Below are 22,774 nucleotides of genomic sequence, written 5' to 3'. Positions count from 1 at the left end.
TAAAGAAAAGAGTGGCCAGCCTTCCATGCTGATAGTAAATAAAAGGCCAATTCAAACTGTGATAGAAACATTACAAATATTATCAATGTTCAGACAAACACATTCCGTGTTAAAATGGATGTGGGAAAGCAGGTTCTCTCATAAGTTACCGGTTGGGAGAAAAACGATATACCACTTTAGCAGGAAATTTTGAATGTGCACATTCTGTGACCCAGGAAATCCACTTCTAAATATCTACTCTAAAGAAACACACACGCGCACAAGGAGGCATGTACAAGAAAATTCAGTAGGAATGGTTTCTAATGGAATAAAAAATGGCAACACTTATCCACAGGGAGGTGTCTGTGTGATCTGTGGTATATAATAAAATATAGTGCAGCCATTAAAAAGAACAACAGAGACAGATCTCTAAGACATATTATTGGGCAAAAAAGAGCAAGTTGCACAAAGATCCATGGAGTATGACAGATCATGTAAATAATTTTTTTAAGTTTATTTCTATTTTGAAAGAGAGAGAGCAAGTGAGGGAGGGGCAGAGAGAGAGAGAGAGAGAGAGAGAGAGAGAGGGAGAATCCTAAGCAGGCTCCATGCTGTCAGCGCAGAGTTGGACACAGGGCTCGATTTCACAAACCTTGAGATCATGACCTGAGCAGAAATCATGAGTTGGACACTTAACCAACTGAGTCACCCAGGCCCCCCAATGATAGATTATTTATATACAAAACTAAAACACAAAATTATGCTATATATATATATATATTTATATTTTAATGAGAACATGCGTTTAAATGTAAATGCATTAAAAAGGCTTGAAGCCAGGGGCGCCTGGGTGGCGCAGTCGGTTAAGCGTCCGACTTCAGCCAGGTCACGATCTCGCGGTCCGTGAGTTCGAGCCCCGCGTCAGGCTCTGGGCTGATGGCTCGGAGCCTGGAGCCTGCTTCCGATTCTGTGTCTCCCTCTCTCTCTGCCCCTCCCCCGTTCATGCTCTGTCTCTCTCTGTCCCAAAAATAATAAAAAAAAAAAAAAAAAAAAAAAAGTTGAAAAAAAAAGGCTTGAAGCCAATAACCATGTTAACCTCTGAGGAAGTAGAATGGGGACCCAGTATTCGAGTTCCCATTAGCTAAAGTTAAAGCATTAACTTTTCAGTGATGTTTCCACTTTTTACTAGGAGGAGACATTTATTTATTATTTCTGTAGTTTAAAATTAATTTCTAACAACTTCTTAAGGAGAAAAATGGTAACTTTACAGTGGAAAACCCTGTCAAACATCATTAGCCTAACCACATGATCAAGAGTAACATCCCCAGTGATAAATCAGGTTGATAGCATCTGCTTCAGATATGATGTGATGAGAAAGGCACTTCACCTCTGAGGTGCTCATCCTCCAAACTTATAACCCCAGTATAACCATGAGAAAAACATCAGACAAATTCAAATTAGGGAACATTCTACAGGTTGCCTGGCCAGTACTCCTAAAGACTGTCAAGGTCATGGTAAACAAGGAAAGACCGAGAAATGGACACAGACCTGTGGAGACTGGCAAACAGGACACTTAAAGATAATGTGGTACCCGGGAGCACAAAGAAGACATTCATGGAAAAACTAGTGAATTCCAAATATAGTCTAGTTTAGATGCCAGTAATGTACCAATGCTGGTTCCTTAGGTGTGACAAAGTAATATAAGATCAATGTTAATAATAGGAGAAACCAGGGGCACCTGGGTGGCTCAGTCAGTTGAGTGTCCGACTTCGGCTCAGGTCATGATCTCACAGCTCATGGGTTTGAGCCCCACATCGGGTTCTGTGCTGACAGCTCAGGGCCTGGAGCCTGCTTTGGATTCTGTGTCTCCCTCTCTCTCTGTCCCTCCCCAGCTTGCACTCTGGCTCACTGTCTCTCTCAAAAATAAATAAACATTAAAAAAATTTTTTTTTAAATAATAGGAGAAACTGGACAGGGATTCCTGGGAACTCTTTACACTATCTTTTTAACTTTTCTGTAAATCTAAAACTACTCTAAAATAAAACATTTATTTTCTTTAAAAAAAAATCCCTAAGGAAAGGCTTCTGGTGTTCACAGAAAATTGATCAGAAATTGTTCTGAAGTTGTGCTATACATAATTAGTGCTTATATTCCTTCAGAGCTGTTAAAATGGACAGTCCTACCAGGTTTGCTTTCCTTCATGCAGAAGGCGCTTAAGAAAGTCATTTTTCATGGGCTATTATCACTTGCCAACTTCAGAATCAGAATGCTGACCAGCATATAGATGTTAAAATTCATACTTGACTGCTACATGCTTGCAAAATAGTAACAGAGCTTTAAAATTCATAGCCACATTCCTATGACTCCTCCCAGCTGCCACCTTCCACTTAATCCTAATCTCATCCGACTAGCATTCAACATTCAGAATGGCATCACACTACTATTGGTCCCCTGATACTGTATAAAGTGACTCTTGACCAGAGCAGATATACCCAAGGAAGTCACAAAATAACACCCACAGGAAACTGTGAAGGAAAAGTAGAAAACTGTTGATTGTTGCCTCAGAATTTCCTTTCTCAGACACTGTGCTATTTTCCATTCTCTACTTGGAAAACTCTTCTCCAGTATGGCTGACTCATTCTAATTCATCAGATTTCAGCTCAGATGTCCCCAACTGTGAAAGAGCTTGGCTGATCATTCCGAGAGTGCTCCTTTCTACCCTACTGCCCCCTTTTCCTGTGGTTTTCTTCATGGAACCCACAAGTTAGAGGCGTAGATTTACTTTTTCGTTCACTTGTTTATTGCATGTTTCATTCCCTGAGCAGCACAATTCCTGGCACAAAGGCAGCATCCATGTAATAATCATTGAATGAATGAATGAATGAATGAATGCCTGAGAAACTTGCATGACACTAACATGCAGGTTAATCCATGTGTGTTATATGGCTCCCCTCATGATCCACCTCTAAAATCTATAGGTATTCTAAGTCTCTTTAGGGTCTATTTACCATAAATCAACTTGAAAAGAGGTGCTCACATTTTTCTCCCTTTGGCTAATTCCAAGAACAACATTTACAAGTCAGTCAATAGCCAGAGGAAGTGGTTTTCTTCCTTTTCTTTTTTTTTCCCTCCTATTTAACACTAGGCAATTGCATTCACAACAGATTTTGGTGAAAGCAGACTGCATTTCATCATACCCTGCTTGACTTTCTACCTCATCTGCAAATGGAGGAAAGCAGTAAGAGAGAATGGCAGAAGTGTTAGTTCTCTCCACTGGGTGGCTGGGCACCTCTTAGTGTTTTCTGCCTTTCAACATTTACTTGAGCCAGCATCTCCTGCTGTCACCATGCACCTTCTGCTTTCCCCTGGTAAGTTCCTTTGTCCCCTAAATACCCATAGGCATTGCTACAACTCTGGCCTGCTGGTCCAGCCAGACCCTGGACCATTCTCCATGAATTCAAACATGAAGCTCTTTGCCTCCGACTCCCTCTTCCTTTGCCTCTCACCACTTCCTTACTCATATTCACCTTACTCATATTTCACCCTCATCTGGCCCCCAGGAATTTAATTGCCCCTATTCTCTCAGTCAAGGAGAAAAGCATATTAGTGCTAATGGCCCTCAAATATTAATACCAGAATTTCAGGTAATGGAGGATTATATCAGCATCAAGAGGTAGACTGTCCAGGATCCTAGGAGCAGGGGTCTTATTCTGAGATACCTGGGCTGACTTTGCCTTCGCCCCCTCCCTTCTTTCCTACTCCCTACCTCCTTTCCTTCAAGCTTGGTTCAAGAAACAAAAGAGCCAGATGTTTTTAAATGTCCCCTTGTTAGTATAAGGTCTTCCTGCAAGGTGACATATACCTCAGTATGAAATGGCAATGGAATAGGAAAAATGTGGCTATTTTCTCAATTTTTGCAGGTTGCTAGCTGAGGAGTGTCGTTGGTAGTCATGCCCTATCAGAGAATTCAGAGGCCAGGGAGATCCATGCCATGATATGCTGTATCTGTTCCTGATCTGTGTGACCAAATCATTTTTTATTAGGTTCTCTAGATCCTTACCTAAACAGATTGAAAAGTGCATAGAAGTTGTGGGGTGTGTGTGTGTGTGTGTGTGTGTGTGTGTGTGTGTGTGTATACATACATGCACTTACAGGTTTGCTTCCAGCTAATCTGTAACTCATTTCAAGTTTCGCTTTCTCCCATACCCAGTCTGAGATGATGGACCATGACAGTGCTCTCTCTAGCATTCTACTAAACTTCTCCATACCTTCGACTTTATGTATAATTTTTAGTCACTCTACAATTAATCTTTAGGGGTGAAAATAATAGGATTATTATGCAGATTGGGCCCCAGACAAATTCAGGCCCTCTTACTTCAACTGAACCCACTAGCTACATGGTCATCCTTATATTCTTTTCTCACTGGTGGCCCTGTGGTGTTCCCAGCAGTGATATACCTCCTCACCTGTCACTTTCACCTCCCACCTCACTAATGCAGACATCCTCTCCCTCTTCTCTCTCTCCTGGAGACAGCCAGGGCCATTTACAAGCTACCACACCTTATCTCTTGGCACGTGACAATTCTATATACCTCATTCACCTCAAGGGAAGTGATGCCATTCTCCCTTTCTCAAAATTACTCCTTGGACTGGTTTCTTCATTCCATTCCCTCCTCTTTTCCCAGGGTCCTTTTCTCAGATTTAACCATTCATATCTTCCATCCCTTCCTCTCCACTGCTCATTCCTCTCAGACAATGAACATATTGAGTCTTCCCATCTTAAATAAGCAAAGGAAACAAAACTCTTCCTTTAGAGCAACAGAGAAATAATAGCAGATTATTCAAAAGTGATATAGTACCACCGTGAAGACAAATATCCAATAGCTTTGTGTAGAAACTGATTTTCATTGCCAAGCCCCAGGCCCTTCTTATGTAGTAGCTATCTGGCTGGCTTCCCTGCCTCCAATCTCTCCCTCTTCCCATCCAACTAACACCTGCTACTAAATTAACCTTCCTACAAAATATAGCTATGTATATATCACTTCCCTTACAGGAAAAGTACAAATTCCTTGGTCGGAAATTTAGAGGCATTCAAAACCTACTCTCTCCCCTCCTCTTAAAAACACCTCTCTTCCCTATATTTATTTCCACATGAATCTTTCATGCAGCCAAACTGGACTTGAACACTCCACGCACAGTATCTACTCTGCATTGTTGTTCATGCTTCCCTCCCGAATGTGCTTCCCTCTCCAGCACCACTGCCCCGAGCCCCACAATTCCGTCAAGTCCAGGCTCAATTTCCTCCTTTTTCCAGAGGCTTTTTCCCAAAAGAACCAACACTGGGGGCACCACTTTGCCTCTAAAACACACACAATATTTAACAACTGTCCAACTCATTTGGTGTTTAGCACTAAGGAGTGGGGGCCCCTGGGTGGCTTTGTCCGTTAAGCACTGAAGTGTGAAGCTTTGCATTTGTATGTATAGGTCCCGGCAGCAACATCTTGTATTACACTTCTTTATATGCCTATTTTTAATTAGCATTTAAGTGCATTAAATGCTAATTATATATATATATATATATATATATATATATATATATATATATGTGTGTGTGTGTGTGTGTGTGTATGTATATATATAAATGTGTATATATATGTATATACATATATATGTGTGTGTGTGTGTGTGTGTGTGTATATATATATATATATATATATATATATATATGTGTATATATATGTATATACATATATATATGTATATAAAATAAAAACAAGCCTGGCTGGGTAGTAAAGCTTTTAGGGGGAGGGTCTCTGCAAAACTACCAAAGTAAATTTCTAAGGTGTACACACAGGTGGTACGTAGAACAGAAAGGCACATTGGTTATTTCTTCCTGTTGTACCTGGTACAGGTTGATGTTGTTATAAATGTCCTCCCAGATACTGTCATAGTTGCACTGATGCAAACTCTGGGAAGCCACGAAAGCTGGATGAGATGGAGCCAGCATGACTGTCTTCGCCGCGTGGTCTTGGAGCACTTGCATAACTCGCTCAGGGCTGGAAATCTCAAGGAGTACAAGGGGAAAATGAATGGTTGGGAAAGCGTTATTCCCTTCTTTTCAGCAAGAATGTGGTCATGTACACACGAATAGGAAAGCAGTCCCAAGTGGGGCTTTATTCAGTTAACAAATAAAATCATACTCAAACATCACGATTCCCTTACATATGTCCATCCATTTAACATTGTAAGTATTCAAACACACATAGGAGCTCATTTAAAATTGTGTGACAACCCTCTAAACACAATAGCAGGTTGCTCCCCTAGAGGTGTTGTGGGACCAGTGAAAAGATGAACACCCATCATTTTGGGTACAAACCCTGTTTGCTATTAGGAAGCTGCCAGGAGATGGAGGAAGAGGAGGCTGGGTAGTGTGAGGGAAGCACAGGCTTTGTAAGGACGCAGACTTGGGCTTGCATCTCTGCTGGAATCCTGTTCTTGTTCTGTCCTAACAAGAACACTAGGATGTATCTCCCCAGATTGCTTCAAGAACGCCTCGCATGTAGTAGGTACTGAATAAATGTTCCTTCTTTTCCGGAAGTAAAGAATCAAATAATAGTCCCAACGCTGAACTCCTACTGCAGTGATACAAGTATTATGGAATTTCAATCATTTTAATATCACAAGGAACTTCAAATATCATTTAATCCAATCTCTAATCAAAATCCCAATGGCGTATTTTGCATAAGTAGAAAAATTCATCTTAAAATTTATACAAAATCTCAAGGGACTCCAAATCGCCAACATAATTTTGAAAAAGAAGAACAAAACTGGAGGACTCACACTTTCTGATTTCAGACCATATTACAAAGCTACAGTAATCAAAATGGTGTGGTACGGGAATAAATTGGACATATAGACCAACAGAATAGAATAGAAAATCTAGAAATAAACCCTCGAGTATGTGGTCAGATGATCAAAAGATGTCAATGTCATTCAACAGAGAAGGGACAGTCTCTTCAACAAATTGTTTTAGGACTGGATATCCACATGCAAAGCAATGAAGTTAAACCTTTATCTTATACCAGACACAAAAAAATTAACCCAAAATAGATTAAAAATCTAAACATAAGACCTAAAACTATAAAACTCTTAGACAAAAACAGGGAAAAACCTTCATAACATTGAATTTGGCAATGATTTCTTGGATATGACACCAAAAGCACAGGCAAGAAAAAAGCAACATAGACAAATGTGACTACATAAAACTTTAAATTTTTGTGCAACAAAGGATACAATTAACAGAATGAAAGTCACCTAGGGAATGAGGGAATGTATTTCCAAATTACATATCTGGTAAGAGTTTAATATCCAGACTATATGAAGAACTCCTACAACTCAACAACAACAAATAGAATAACCCAATTTAAAAATAGGCAAAGGACTTCAACAGACATTTTCCCAAATATGATATACAAATGGCCAATAAGCATATGAAAAGATTCTCAAAATCACTAATCATCAGAGAAATACAAAGCAAAGCCAAAATGAGATATCACCTCACATCCATTAGGATGGCTAATATCAAGAAAGACAGGAAGAAGGAGAAGAAGAAGGGGGAGAGAAGGTAGTTGGGGAGGAGAGGGAGGAGGAGGAGGAGAAGGAGGGGGAGGGGGAGACAGATGGGGCATTGAAGGGGAGGAGGAGGTGAAGGAAGAAAGAACAAGGAAGGAAGGAAGGAAGGAAGGAAGGAAGGAAGGAAGGAAGAAAATAACATGTGCTGATGTGGATGTGGAGCAATCGGAACTCTTGTGCACTGTTGGTAGTATTGTAAAATGCTGCTATTTCTATGGAAAATAAAAATTAAAAACAGAATTACCTTATGATCCATCAATTCCACTACTGGGTTTATATCCAAAAGAATAGAAAGCAGGATCTCAGAAAGATATTTACACATCCATGTTCATAGCAGCATTATTCATAATAGCCATGAGGTGGAAGCAACCCAGATGTCCATCAACAAATAGATTTTTTAAAACATGGTAGATACACACAAGAGAATATTATTCAGCCTTAAAAAGGAAGGAAATTCTAATGTATCCTACAACACAGATGAATGTGGATGGGTAAAATAAGTCAGTCATAAAAAGACAAATACTGTATTATTTCACTAATACATGGTACCTAGAGTGGTCAAACGCATAGAGACAGAAATTAGAATGGTAGTTTCCAGGGAATAGGGAGAGGGAAGAATGAGGAGTTATTGTTTAATGGGTCTACAGTTTCAGTTTGCTAGATGAAAAGTCCTGGAGGTGGACGGTGGTGATGATTATCCAACATTATGGATGTACTTAATACCACTAAACTGTACACTTAAAAATAGTTAAAACAGGGCACCTGGGTAGCTCAGCTGGCTAAGTATCCCACTCTTGGTTTCAGTTCAGGTCATGGTCTCACAGTTCGTGGGATCAAGCCCCAAATCAGGCTCTGTGCTAACAGTGCAGGGCCTGCTTGGGATTCTCTCTCTCCCTCTCTCTCTGACCCTTCCTTGCTCATCATGAAGTCTCTCTCTCAAAATGAATAAAGTATGTATATATATATGTGTGTGTGTGTGTGTGTGTGTGTGTGTGTGTGTGTGTGTGTAATGGAATATTACCCAGCCATCAAAGAGAATGAAATCTTGCCATTTGCAATGATGTGGCTGGAGCTAGAGTTTCTTGTGTTAAGGAAAATAAATCAGTCAGAGAAAGACAAATACCATATGATTTCACTCTTATGTGAAATTTAAGAAACAAAACAGATGAACATAGGGGAAGGGAAAAAGAAAGAGAGGGAGGCAAACCATAAGAGACTCTTAACAGTGGAGAACAAATGTAAGGTGATGGAAGGGAGGTGGTTAGGGTTGATGGAGGGGTGTTGGGTGGGGGGATGGGCTAAATGGGTGTTTGGCATTAAGGAGGGCGCTTGTTGGGATGAGCACTGGGTATTCTATGTAAATGATCAATCACTAAATTCTACTCCTGAAACCAATATTACACTATATGTTAACTAACTAGAATTTAAGTAAAAACTTGAGACAAACAAAACTAGGTAAAATAGTAAATTTTATGTCTATTTTACTACAATCAAAGAAAAGAGGGGGAAATAATATAAAGAGATCCCATGTACTCTTCACTCCATTTCCGCCAATGTTAACATCTTGCAAAACCATGGTACAGTATATCACAACCTGGATATTGACCTTGATACAGTCAAGTTATAGAGCAAATGCATCACCACAAGAATCCCTTATGTTGCTCTTTTATAACCACACTTCTTTCCCTTCCTCACCAGCCTCTCCTTAGCCCCTACAATCCACAAATCCATTCTCCATTTCTATACTTTGTCATTTCAAGAGTATTGTAGAAATGGACTTATACCATCTTTATGCGATTGACTTTTTTTCAGTCACATAGTTCTCTGGAGATTCATCCAGGTTCTTGGGTATATCATTAGTTTGTTCTTTTTTACAGCTGACTGCTATTCTATGGTACAGATGTACCACAACTAGCTCATTTACCCTCTGAAAGACATCTGGGTTGTTTCTAGATTTTGGCTATTGTGAATAAAGCTGATAAAATGTTTGTGAAAAACAAAAGGGAGAGGAAATCTGGCCACATGCTACCACATGGATGAATCTTGAGGACATTACCCTAAGTGGAATAAGCCAGTTACAAAAAAGACAAATACTATATGAGTCCCACTTATAAGAGGTATCTAAAGGTAGTCAAATTTAGAAACAGAAAATAGAATGGTGGTTGCTAGGGGTTGTGGGGAGGAGGAAATAGGGAATTGTTGTTTAATAGGTACAGAGTTTCTGTTTGCCAGGTGAAAAAGTTCTGGAGATCTGTTTCACAATAATGTGAATATACTGAACACAACTACATGCACGTAACATGATTACTATGACAAATTTTATGCTGTGTGATTTTTGCCACAATAAAAATAAGATAACTTCATCTAGTATTTCTGTTTCACAGATGAGGAAACAAACTCAAGGACGTTTTGTGATTAGACCAATGTCACACAGAGCATTAGTGCTGAAGCTGGACTGAAATGCAGCTCTTTTGACAATTGTTACTTTCTACTGAAAACTAACAGGGCTATAAAACTTTTGCAATTAGATTAGAACGTTCCAAATAAAGCTTTCATAGAAAATCCATGGCTAATATTTCTTTAAAAGGAAAAGAAAATTTAATTTTCTGAGAATGATTTTAGCAAGAATTTTATCTACAAGGGAACATGGTTATTTTCTTACCTTCAAAAACTTTGCTTGGAGTTGCATTAATGCATCAATTCTTTTCCGTTCTTTTAGTTTGGTCAACATCTTCTTTTGCCAAGGATCACATTTTGGCTTAATCTAAGGGACAAACATGTTCATACAAAGTTACAACATAACAGAATGGTTCTTAAAAAAAGTTGCAAGCAAAGAGATTCAAGGGCCTTCTGAAATGGGATCTAATCTTGGTGCTAGAAAGTTTGCCAAGATCATGGGACATCTTGGAAAGGGTCTGCATGGGTTCACAGATCCATGGAGGGAGATGGCAGCAGCAATTCCTGTTGGTGCCTGGCCTATGAGATACATTACTAGCTTCAACCGGGACAACACAGGACCATCCATGAGCAGGAGGGACCCTAAATCCATCAGTGTTGGGCACCACACTTGATTTATGGGGGAAGAAAAGTGTACCCACAAATACTCCACAAGTAAAAATTTACCTTCTGCATTAATAGGGTATATTTCAAAAACTAGACCCATAGCTGTAAATACATCAACATACTCATAACTCTCAAATTTATATCTAGCTCTAAGCTCCAGTCTATTATATCCAACTATCTCCTTGATATCTATAGTTGGAAGGCAAATGTAACAATCTAAAACAGAAAGTCTGGCTGTTCCCACACCAACCACCTATTTGCTCAAGCCCCAGGAGATTTCTCTCCTTTCCCACCTTCCATCTTACCATACAAGACTTTTCTTTCTTTCACAATTAGTTGATCCTCATTATTCATGGATTTTGTATTTGAAAACTTTCTACTCACTAAAATTTATTTTTAAAACCCAAACAAATAGTAGTAGATCTATCCAGGTTATTCATGGACATGCAAAGGATGGTGAAAAATTTGAGTCATCCAACCCCACATTCCCAGATGAGGTCAAACAAGGTGACATTCTGCCTTCTTGTTTCAGTTCTCATACTGTAAACAAGTTCTTTTTATTTCTACATTTTCATGTTTTTTACTGATGATGTCACTGCTTAAAATGGCCCCTAGGTATAGTGCTGAAGTATTCCTAGTGTTCCTAAGTACAGGAAGGCTGTGATATATGTTATAGAAGATATACATATGTTTGATAAGTTTTTTTCAGGCATGAGTTATAGTGCTATTGGCCACGAATTCAATGTTAATGAATCAAAAACATATATTAGTCTTTAAACAGAAACACACAGGGGCGCCTGGGTGGCGCAGTCGGTTAAGCGTCCGACTTCAGCCAGGTCACGATCTCGCGGTCCGTGAGTTCGAGCCCCGCGTCAGGCTCTGGGCTGATGGCTCGGAGCCTGGAGCCTGTTTCCGATTCTGTGTCTCCCTCTCTCTCTGCCCCTCCCCCGTTCATGCTCTGTCTCTCTCTGTCCCAAAAATAAATAAAAAAAAAAAGTTGAAAAAAAAAATTAAAAAAAAAAACAAAAAAAACAGAAACACACATAAATCAAGGTTATGTATTGATCAGTTGATGAATAAACTTTGTATTTTCCCTATGAACAATGGTTCTGTATTTGTTAATTCAGTGTTTGTGGCAACTTTATAGAACATAGTAACCCCAAACAATGAGAATCCACTATACTTACCACTACCCAAAATCATCTTGTTTAATCTGCTTCTGTATTGTTTGTAAATTGTGTATCTCCAGCACCAAGGGTCATGCCTCAAACATAGTATATACTCAATGAATAGTTTTTGACTAAAAAGCTGGATTTACACAGCTCACTTATACCTTTGAACGTTATTCTTTGTTCTAGCCAAGTAGCCAAGACCACTAACAACAAGAGAGTTCTGACTCAATACAGAGTACAGGATCATGGGGGCTTTTCAGAGAAGGCAGGTCAACATGGCTAACTTCAACATGGACCCAAGGCAGGAAGGAGCTGGGGGAGATTGGTGTACCTACCGTTGGTCCTACGGGACAGTTTGCTTAGGGCACTGAGGCGAGGGGAAAATAGGGACCCGACAGACCTGGTGCTACCAGGTTGCTTGGCCTGCTTGTAGGATACTTTATGACCATGCTGACATCACTGACAGGTGACTATCACTACAGGTCTCCTTACCTTTATAAAGGAAATCCAGTTAGCTTTCTTTTTCAAGGCCATACCAGGTCCTGCCAAACCCAAATTCTCCATAGTAGCTATCTTCGCATCATAGTCTGGAAATGTTTGCATTCTCTGTTGCTCCATAAAGATGCTTTGAAATTTTTGGGAAACCTAAACAGGATTAAGGCAAAGTTTCTCTTAAAGGGTCAGATAGTAAATATTTTAGTCTTTGCAGACCATATATATGGTCTCTGTTGCAAATACTCAAGTCTGCATTTGTGGTATAAAAGCAGTCATAGTAATATGTAAACTAATGGGCATGGATGAATTCCAATAAAACTTTATTAAAAAAGAAAACAAAACAGGTGGTGGCCTGCAGCTGTCATTTGCTGACTCTGCTCTAAGGAATTAGAGAACCAGAATAAACAGTACCCAAATATAAGAACTCTTCCTACACACACAAAAAATTGTTGTAATGTGATTGATTATCTTGTGAGCACAAGCACTGCACATAACACTGTTACAAGAAAATCAGAAGTGGAGGGGGAGCCTGGGTGGCTCAGTCGGTTAAGCATCTGACTTCAGCTCAGGTCATCATCTTGTGGTTCACGAGTTTAAGGCCCCGCATCTGGCTCTGTGCTGACAGCTCAGAGCCTGGAACCTACTTCAGATTCTGTCTCTCTCTTTCTCTGCCCCTCCCCTGCTCACACTTGGTCTCTCTCAAAAATAAATTTAAAAAAACGTTCAAAATAATCAGAAGTGGAAAGTATTGCTATGTAAAGGAAACAAGCTGTTCTTTTGGAACAAGTTTGCTCAGCAGCTTCATGGGTTGGTTGGTTTGTTTGTTTGTTATCATTGATGATAGCTACTGTGTTATCATTTATTTTTGTTTATTTTGACTCTTTTAAAAACACCGTCTTATTCCAATTCCAGTTTTTGTTTATCACAATGCTTGCTGACAATGAGGGTAAGGTACTCCCTAGAAGCGCTCTGCTGCAAAGAAAGGCAAGAGCTGAAACATCATCACCTTCAAAGAAACCAGAGGACATGTGATACCACCGGTTTCAGGAAGCATAAAGAGACCATGTTACATATTAGTAGAAATAATCCTAGTAAAATCATGCTGGAACAAGCACACATGGAAGTGAAAGTTGAATGTCATGGCAAATGGTGACAGGGAGGACAGTGGCTCCTTCTTACACAAAGAGCATTCAAACACATTCAGATTTTAGTTTTGCCTGTTTGGATCAATCAATTTACTATTTTTCCCTAGCGAATACATATGCTTGCAAAATTCCACGCCCAGACCTAAAGTAATATCTTTATTGTTGATGCTTTGGCTGAAAACTTTATATTCTAAATTTAAAGCTATCCATACATAATTTTATTTTTCCCTTTGAAATGAGTTTTAACATGGTTTCTATTAATACGAGTTTTTTTTTTAAAGGAAGTGCAACACTGTGTTATAGTTCAGCAGACTGCATGACTTTAAAAAATCACTACATAATATAAAACTCTATTGAATTTAAAGAATTTTTGCCAATAGGAGAGCTACTACAACACATTCCGAGAATCGAAGGGCTCAAGACACTAGACAACTCCATTATCTAGTTGTCTTCTCCATTATCTTCCAAGTCTTGGCTACTTTTATACCATCTACTATGGACTATAAACTACTCTTTCTTCAAATTCTACAGAAAAATAAATCCTGTGATCCCTCTGTGTTGTATATTCAAGAGACCCAGTACTCTTACAGAGGGGAAGTTCAAGTGCTAATCTAAATCTCACCTATTACAATTAAATTTTATCACTCTAGAAACAATTGAGGCAGCATAAATATCCAACTTTGTGGCAAACAGTAGTGTTTTCTTTCACGAACACCTATCTTCGTATTAAGAAAGAGTCCATCAAGTACCAGGTTAAAGAGTTCCATTTCCTTAGTAGCATCCCTTAGCTCTTCCACGTCATATGGGATATTAAAATGGGAGAGCAGGAGCCTCAGCTGGGGTTTCAGTCCTTCTCTTTCAGTCATGTGTTGGGGCAGGGAGAAAGCAGCTTCTGTTCTTGTCAGCCCTAAAAAAAAAAAACAAAAACAAAAAACAAAAAAAAACAAAAAAACCCAAAACCAAGAACACTAAGACCAATAAACACTAATCAGGGAGGGAAAATGGAGTGCTCTGTGAGATAACTAAAGGCAGGAGCTTCTCTGTTCACAGGGAGGCCCATTCTGCTCTTTGCCCAAGCTTCTCTGGCACAATTTACAGACCAGGCCATTCTGGGCCATGCCTATCTGACAAACCCTTGATGCTGGCTTTCTGGGGGAGGTAGCAAGGACCACTCACCTTCACACAGCCTGTAGGAGAAACCCAACAGACCCTTTGAAGAATGACTTAGTGGGAGAACTACCTATAGTCCTTTGTGGTAAACAAAGATTATGATTTATAAATTAACCAACAAATTAGAAGAAAGTGAGAGCTTTTATCTCCTTTTGCCTGGCTCACTCCTGCTCATTTTTAAGGACCCAGTTCAGACGGCCTTCCTCTGAGACGCCTTCTCTGATTCCCTACAACTAAGATGGCTGCCACTTCAGGTGCTCCTGTGTCACCCTGTACATATCCCAAGCAAATATGCCACTCAGAGTAGAAACCTGATTAGGTTTCTTAGTTATCTATAACACAAGGTAAGGGCAGGAGGACCATTAAATTGATTCAGATAAGGAAATTATTTTTTAAGCATGTAATATTAAAACTGAAAGAGACCTTAGGTATCACTTAATCTGAAAGGTGTATTTTGGAGATGAATAAATTGAAGCCCAAAGAGATGAAATGACCTGAACAGGCCCACAGTGAGGCCACTACAGAAATATATCTGGAACCTAGTACTCTCAACTTCAAGTTCATTGCTTTTCTCCCTCTCTCTTTATTTGTCAGTTATAAAGAGGGAGATAATAATGTCTAAGAAAAGTATTTTTCTTATTTTTTCCATCATAAAATATTAAATTAATACTTGTTTATTAAGAAGATATAACTTCTTGGCATATAGAAAAATGTCAAGCAAGATCAATGCCATAAAACAACACATGTGCAAAACCACAATCTTCTTTCTCCACATTACCCAAGGAGAGAGAAGACTGATATCTTACCTGAAATGCTAGTATCCACAGGGTCTAGAGATCCAGAACTCTGGATATTAGGGTCGATGTCATCAACACATACATTTTCATTCTCCTGACAAGCCTCAGGAAATTCATCAATAGCTACACTCAGCACTTTGGAGATGGGCAAATACTGGAGGGACTATAGAAGAGCACAACCAAGAGGCCACATGTCAACTCAATTCTCACAGAAGCTTCCAGACTTAGGTTCAGAAGCAGCCCTTTGCTTTGATAGAGGAGGAGGAGATAGAGGCGGGTCTTAGTAACCTGCTCAAACATGGGGTGCTAAATGTGGATCTGGGAGACTTGTTGTGGTCACCAACACTAAGCAACCTGAACCTCTAAGTGGGTCTACATTGATCAAGCATCCATTATGGACAAGACACTCTGTGAGGTATTAGGGATACCAACAAGAATAAGAGATGGACTTGGGGCACCTGGGTGGCTCAGTTGGTTAAGCATCTTGACTTCGGCTCAGGTCATGATCTCGCGGTCAATGAGTTTGACCCCCGCATCGGGCTCTGTGCTGACAGCTCAGAGCCTGGAGCCTGTTTCAGATTCTGTGTCTCCCTCTCTCTCTGACCCTCCCCCATTCATGCTCTGTCTCTCTCTGTCTCAAAAATAAATAAAAACGTTAAAAAAATTATTAAAAAAAAAAAGAATAAGACATAGACCAACCTCAAAGAGTTCACAGTTTAATGGGGGGACAAAGACTTATGAGCACAGTGTTATTATGTCATGTGACTGGGGAGAGAGGATTCACAGGTAGACACCATAGTGACCAACTAGGGAAGGACTGAAATTAGGATGATGGCCAGTTTTCTGGTTTGGGTAATTCAGTGGATGGTAGTATCACTGAGATGAGCCATAGACGAGTAGGAAAAGATTTAGGTAGCAAAATAATAATCTTCCTAAAATAGACATATGATCACATCACTCCTTTCTGATGCCTCTAGCCTGGGTTACAGCCTCTCATTGGTGACTCTATTTACTCTGTGATTATACTTATTCTGTTCTTTTCTATTCCGTCCTATTCTTTCTTACCACATGGTATTTCAGTTGAATATTTACTTGCTCATTTCCCTTCCAGCCTGGGACCCAGTTACTTTTTTCAGCAAAGCCCATATTGTTGTTTCATGGCCCTGGACATGTACCTGGCATGTATTAGACCCTTATTAGATACTGCTGAATAAAAAAGCAGATCTAAAGGGGACATCATAAATTCTGAACAAGATGATGAGAACAAGAACTTGCAGAGTGAATATGAAATAATACAGCAGACACATGTTTGAAAAAACTAAATTAATGGAGTGGTTTCATTAGAGCAAGTTTTCAAAAAAAACATTTTCAAAGGTTTCAAAGAAAAAAAGCTAATGACTAATTATTTTCCTGTCATTCGTAGGGCAAGTAGAACACAGAAGCAGTGACAATCCAAAAGTAGGTGACAGGTGTGAAAAAACAATGCTGACCATCATGGGAGGGCACTATATTATCATATAACTATGTTTCACATACCCGTAGGTAGTGGTGAACAGTCCTGAGCGAGTGTAGGTGACACACAAGCCACTTTGTGTAAATAGTCAGGTCTTCTTGTGTCACTAAGTTAGAAGGATTGTTTTTTCCCAGAAGGAAGTTTTCTCGTGCAACAGACAATCTTTCAGCTCTCTGAAGGGCATCATTGTATTCCTGCATAATGTAGGCAACTTGTTTCTTTTTAAGAGGAAGGCAGAGTCAGAACACGATTATTTGCAAGCTGTTCTCTTGTGTCATTTGCTTCCAAGCATAGGCTAATGCTGTTTGGGGGCCAAATAAGAGGCTCCTAGAATATCAAAATTCTTTCACATTCTGAATTTGACTGACAAGGGCAGCAGTCATATTCTTAGGAGAGAGAAGCAAAGAGTCAGTGCATATGGATGTTTGGTAACTATAGGGGGTTTCTTAGCTTTTTATCTATAGCACAGGAGGCCAAATCCATGAAGAAAAATGCATTTTCTATCATACAAAAGTTCCTTTAAATCTCATCCTTAAAAATAGGTGCCATTATCTTCTGCCACAGGCAGAACAGGTAAATAGGTACATCCATTAGTTCCTTTACCATCTTTAGCCATGACTTAAAAAAACTGAAAAGCTACACTGTTGAAAAACAGTATGGAGATTCCTCAAAAAATTAAAAATAGAAATACCATATAATCTAACAATCCCACTTCTGGGGACATATCTAAATAAAACAAAATCAGTATCTCAAAGAGATATCTGTATTCCCATGGCCACTGAAACATTATTCTCAATAGCCAAGATACAGAAACAGTCTAAGAGTCTGCTTATGGATGAATGAATAAAGAAGATGTGGTATATTACACACAATGGAATATTATTCAGTAATGAGAAAGAAGGAAATCCTAACACCTGTGACTGACATTAGGAATGGACTTGGAGGATGTTATGCTAAGTGAAATAACTGAGACAGAGAAAGACAAATACTGTATGATTACATGATGATTTTTTTTTAAAAAGTTGAACTCATAGAAGCAGAGAGTAGAACAGTGGTTACCAGGGACTACAGAGTGGAGAAATATTGGTCAAAGGGTACAGATTTGCAGTTGTGCAAGATGAATGAGTCTAGAGATCTAATGTACAGGTATGATGACCATACTTAATAATGTGTATTGACAAGCTTATTGATCATTTTGTTTCATTATAAAAAAGAGGGGTACCTGGGTGGCTCAGATGGTTAAGCATCTGACCCTTGATTTTGGCTCGAGTCATGATCTTACAGTTGTGAGATAAAGCCCTGTGTCAAGCTCTGTGCTGAGTGTGGAGCCTGCTTAAAAAATTCTCTCTCTCTCTCTCTCTGTGTGTGTGTGTGTCCCCCACACCACTCTTTCTCTGAAAAAAAAAAAAAAAAAAAAAAAAAAAGAGCCCATAGGTTCTGTTCTTGAGATTCCTACCTTGTAAAGAGAATAAAGTTGCTCCATAATCTTACTGTGCTGGCAAAACCTCTTCCATCTAAGCATGTGTAAATATTTACTCTGGGCCAGCTGGGTAATTCTCTCTGTATAATACTTTAACAAAAACAATGATAAAAATTAACACTTAGAATACAATTATAGTAGAAAGACTGAAGTCTTAAGAACACTAACAATAGGAAAATCACTCTCTGGTTGCTTCAGAATGATGGATTTTTCCTACACGAAGATCATAAAATTAAGAAACCTGGCTCAAGACACCATTAAACTTTAAATGAGGCAAGTAGTTATTTCTAAATCTATATGATATGTTGCCAATCTAATAGATGGTACTTTATCATTTAGTCAACAATTTTAGCAGTGACATAAAAGCCTGTACAATTGTCTAAGGCTACACTGAAAATTTCTTAAAAACTGAAGTTATAAGTCTAAAAATACGAAGCACATTATAGGTAAGATTATAGCCTTTAATCTTAGACCAGAAATTTTATTTATACTTAAAAATAGTCAAATAAACCAACCATTTTTAATGTTTATTTATGATAATAAATATAATACTGGCCATGATGGAACAGGTAGGAACAGACTCATCCTTCCATCATAAATAACTAGAAAATAGGACAAAATAAACAGGACAACTATTTTCTGACATAAAACAACACACAATGCAGGACTGTGGTCCTTGAAGGACACGAATGCTATGAGCCCTACAATCACCTTGGTTTTCTGCCTGAAGAAGGCAGTTTCTGAACCACAGAATAAGAGAGGAAATCCCAAACAGAGCACGGCAGTCTCTCTGAGTTAAGGAGAGAGAAATTGAAGCTTCAGAGGCTGAGTCAGCTGGAATTTACAGAGCAGAGTACTGGAGAGAGGGATGTTGTGCAGAGAAAGGGCTCCAGAAATCTGCATGGAGATCTCTTTGAGCTTTTTGCTGACTATTAAACTATGCATTACAGAGGGTGAAACTCCATGAGGCCATGCAAAGAATAACTGACTAGGGAAGTATAAACTGAATAGTTCTCACAGTTCATACAGGGACAAGAAATGTTCAAGTTCCAGTTAAAGGGAAGAGTCCTCATTGCCACCTGACACGTTCAGTGGAGACACCAGAGAGTCACACTTTAGTAATAAGGATAAATGATCCTGAGTGAAAGTTAGTCTAAACTTGATCTAGCTTGATACCAAGCCTTGAAAGTATGAAGCCGATCTACAACTTAAATGCCTGTCAGAATAAACTCCAATACTCTTTAAAAGGAATTTAAAAAACCAGCATTCATTGCTGGAGGGGTTGTGGGTGAGAGGGGTGGGCTGAAAGCATAAGGGGCATTAAAAAAGACACTTGTTGGGATGAGCACTAGGTGTTATACATAGGGAATGGATTTCTGGAATCTACTGAAATCATTATTGCACTATATGCTAACTAACTTGGATGTAAATTTAAAAAAATCAGCATACAAAAATGTAAGATTGAAATGTCCAGTGTCAAAAAAAATTACTAGACATGCAAAGAAGCAGGAAAATGTGACCCAAAAGCAGGAGAAAAATTAATGAAGAGAATCAGACCCAGAAATGGCACCAGTGATGAAATTAGCGAATAAGAACTTTAAAAGAGCTAATATACTAATATGCACAGCATGTTCAAGGACTGAAAGGAAGGGGCACCTGGGTGGCTCAGTCAGTTAAGCATCCAACTGTGGCTCAGGTCACGATCTCATGGTTCATGGGTTCAAGCACCGTGTCGGGCTCTATGCTGACAGCTCAGAGCCTGGAGCCTGCTTTGGATTCTGTGTCTCCGTCTCTCTCTGCCCCTCCCCTGCTCACATTCTATCTCTCTCTTTCAAATATAAATAATCATTTTTTTATAAAAATGATTAAAAGGAAAATGTGAACATAATAAGGAGAGAAATGAAAAATACCAAAAAAATCAAATAGAAGTACAAAAGAAAACTACAATATATGAAATGAAAAATTCATTGGATATGATTAACAGCAGCTTAGTGCAGAAGAAAAGATTAGTGAACTTGAAGATATAGCAATAGAAACTATACAAAATGAAGCACTGAGGGAAAAAAAAGACAGGATAAATTAACAGAGCTTCGTTGACTTACAGAATGATACAAAGTGATTGAACAAATGTCTAATCAGAGTCCCAGCAGGAAGGAAGGAGATGGAAAATATATTTAAAGAAATAATATTTGAAAACTTTCAAAAACTGATGAAAATGATAAAAATCACAATCCAAGTAGGTCAACTAACTCCTAGCAAGAGAAACATAAGGAAAAACTCATCAAGGAAAATACCATAGTCAAATAGCTTAAAACCATTAGAGAAAAATCTTTTTTTTTTAATTAAAAATTTTTTTAATGTTCATTTTTGAGAGAGAGAGCAAGCACAAGCAGGGAAGGGGCAGAGAGAGAGAGGGAGACACAGAATCTGAAACAGGCTCCAGGCTCTGAGCTGTCAGCACAGAGCCCGATGAAGGGTTTGAACTTGAGAACAGCAAGATCATGACCTGAGCCGAAGTTGGATGCCCAATGTACTGTGCCACCTAAACACCCCTAAGAGAAAATCTTAAAAGCACCCACAGAACAAAAGGACACATTGTGTTAGGAAATGAAAACTATCTATGCCAGAAGACAGTGGAGCAACACCTTTAAAGTGACAAAGGAGAAAAACTATCAACCTAGAATTTTACATTCAACAAAAATACCCTTCTAAAATGAAGGCAAAATGAAGACTTTTTGCAAAAAAAAAGCAAAGACATTATTCATGGCCGATCGGCAGTACAAGACATGTTAAAGTCTGTTCTTTTTTTTTTTTTTAAGTTTATTTATTTTTGAGAGAAAGCAAACACAAGCAGGGGAGGGACAGAGAAAGACACAGAATCCAAAGCAGGCTCCAGACTCTGAGCTGTCAGTACAGAACCCAACATGGGGTTTGAACCCACAAACTGTGAGATCATGACCTGAGCTGAAGTCAGAAGCTTAACTGACTGAGCCACCCAGGCGCCCCTAAAGTCTGTTCTCTAGGCAGAAGATAAATTATATCATATGGAAGCTTAGGCTACACCAAGGTTTCTTAAACCCAGCACTATTGACATTTGGGACTGGATAATTCTTTGTGGTGTGGCTATTCTGTGCATAGTAAAATATGTAGCAGCATCCCTGGCCTCTACCCACTAGATGCCAGTAGGAATCCATTCCTCTCCCAAATTATGACAAAATGTCTCTAGACGCTGCCACATGTCCACCATCTCCAGTCTCCCCTTCTCTCCGCTGACAATCACAGATATACACAAAAGAATGAAGAGTGCCAGAATGATAGGAAAGTGAATCTTAGATTACGGTAATGACAAAAGTTTAGGTGGCAAATAGAATCTCAACATCTTTTATTTCTTTGTGATTAATTTATTCATTAATTGCTAGTTGCTAATGAACTAATTTGCATGCAGAGTGAGAATATAACTCATAACATAAGAGTAAAGAACAAAGAGTTTTAAAAACCAAAGCAATACATGCTTATTATAAGAAATTTAGAAAATATATAAAAGTAAAAAGAAGAGATTCATTGTTCTGCCATCCAAAGATAGTGATTGCTAACATTTTGGTCTATGTCCTTCAAGTGTTTTTTCTATATATTATATGACCGTTATTATGACACACACACACTTTAGTTTTTGTCAACAAATATTACATAATAACAGAATAGTTTCTTATGCTAAAAAATGTTTAATGGTAGAACAATATTCTATCCAGTATTATGCTATTTTTCTTAACTCTCCTATTGTTTGATATTTAGGCAATTCTGATTTTTTCACTTTTATTGTAATGTTGCAATAATAATCTTTATGGAAAATGTTTTCTACCATATTTTGAGTTATTTTCTTAAAATACATTTTCAGAAATATATTCCCTAGCTAAGTCAACAGCTTTTTGAGGGCTGAGACTTTCTTAGTATTGTATTGCTTCATAATACCAGCACAGGGACTAATTGATAGAAACTTAGTCAATAGTTTAGTGAGTATAACTAAATTTCTATTAATTTCCAGATCTGTTTTTCAAATTGCAGCATGACTCTTACTTACCTGCAACAGAAGCAAAGGTAAATTTTCAGGAGTGTACTCTCTTCTTAGGCAGCTCTCTAGCTCCCTCTGCATGACATCTGCTTGAACAACAAGGGGCTTTGACTCGGCCACCTGAACCCCAGGCAGCAGAACAGGCAAACAAAGAAATAAGGAAGAAAAATTACCATTGTTTACGACAGCAAATGATATTCAATTTCTGATAGTTTTTACACAACATGTTATACTGTTATACCTCGGTTTCCAAATAAAG

The 22,774-nt window shown here is 38.7% G+C and overlaps 1 protein-coding gene across 6 annotated transcripts in view; it reads right to left on the bottom strand.

Annotated features, from left to right (window-relative positions):
- LOC132667472 (uncharacterized) overlaps positions 1–22,774 on the bottom strand; it is a 177,155-nt gene that overhangs the window by 129,519 nt on the left and 24,862 nt on the right. For all 6 annotated transcript variants that reach the window (XM_060616336.3, XM_060616334.3, XM_081795770.1 and 3 more), the window contains 8 exons: positions 22,525–22,635; positions 18,423–18,536; positions 16,990–17,184; positions 15,463–15,616; positions 14,236–14,393; positions 12,339–12,491; positions 10,274–10,375; positions 5,882–6,043 (listed from right to left, as the gene is read on the bottom strand). In XM_060616336.3, coding sequence (XP_060472319.3) covers positions 5,882–6,043; positions 10,274–10,375; positions 12,339–12,491; positions 14,236–14,393; positions 15,463–15,616; positions 16,990–17,184; positions 18,423–18,536; positions 22,525–22,635 — 1,149 coding nt within the window. The remainder of the gene's footprint in view (positions 1–5,881; positions 6,044–10,273; positions 10,376–12,338; positions 12,492–14,235; positions 14,394–15,462; positions 15,617–16,989; positions 17,185–18,422; positions 18,537–22,524; positions 22,636–22,774) is intronic.

Source organism: Panthera onca, chromosome B2 (genome assembly GCF_046562875.1).
Source record: "Panthera onca isolate mPanOnc1 chromosome B2, mPanOnc1 haplotype 2, whole genome shotgun sequence".
In the NCBI taxonomy this organism is placed as follows: domain Eukaryota; kingdom Metazoa; phylum Chordata; class Mammalia; order Carnivora; family Felidae; genus Panthera; species Panthera onca.
This window is presented reverse-complemented; position numbering and strand designations above follow the sequence as displayed.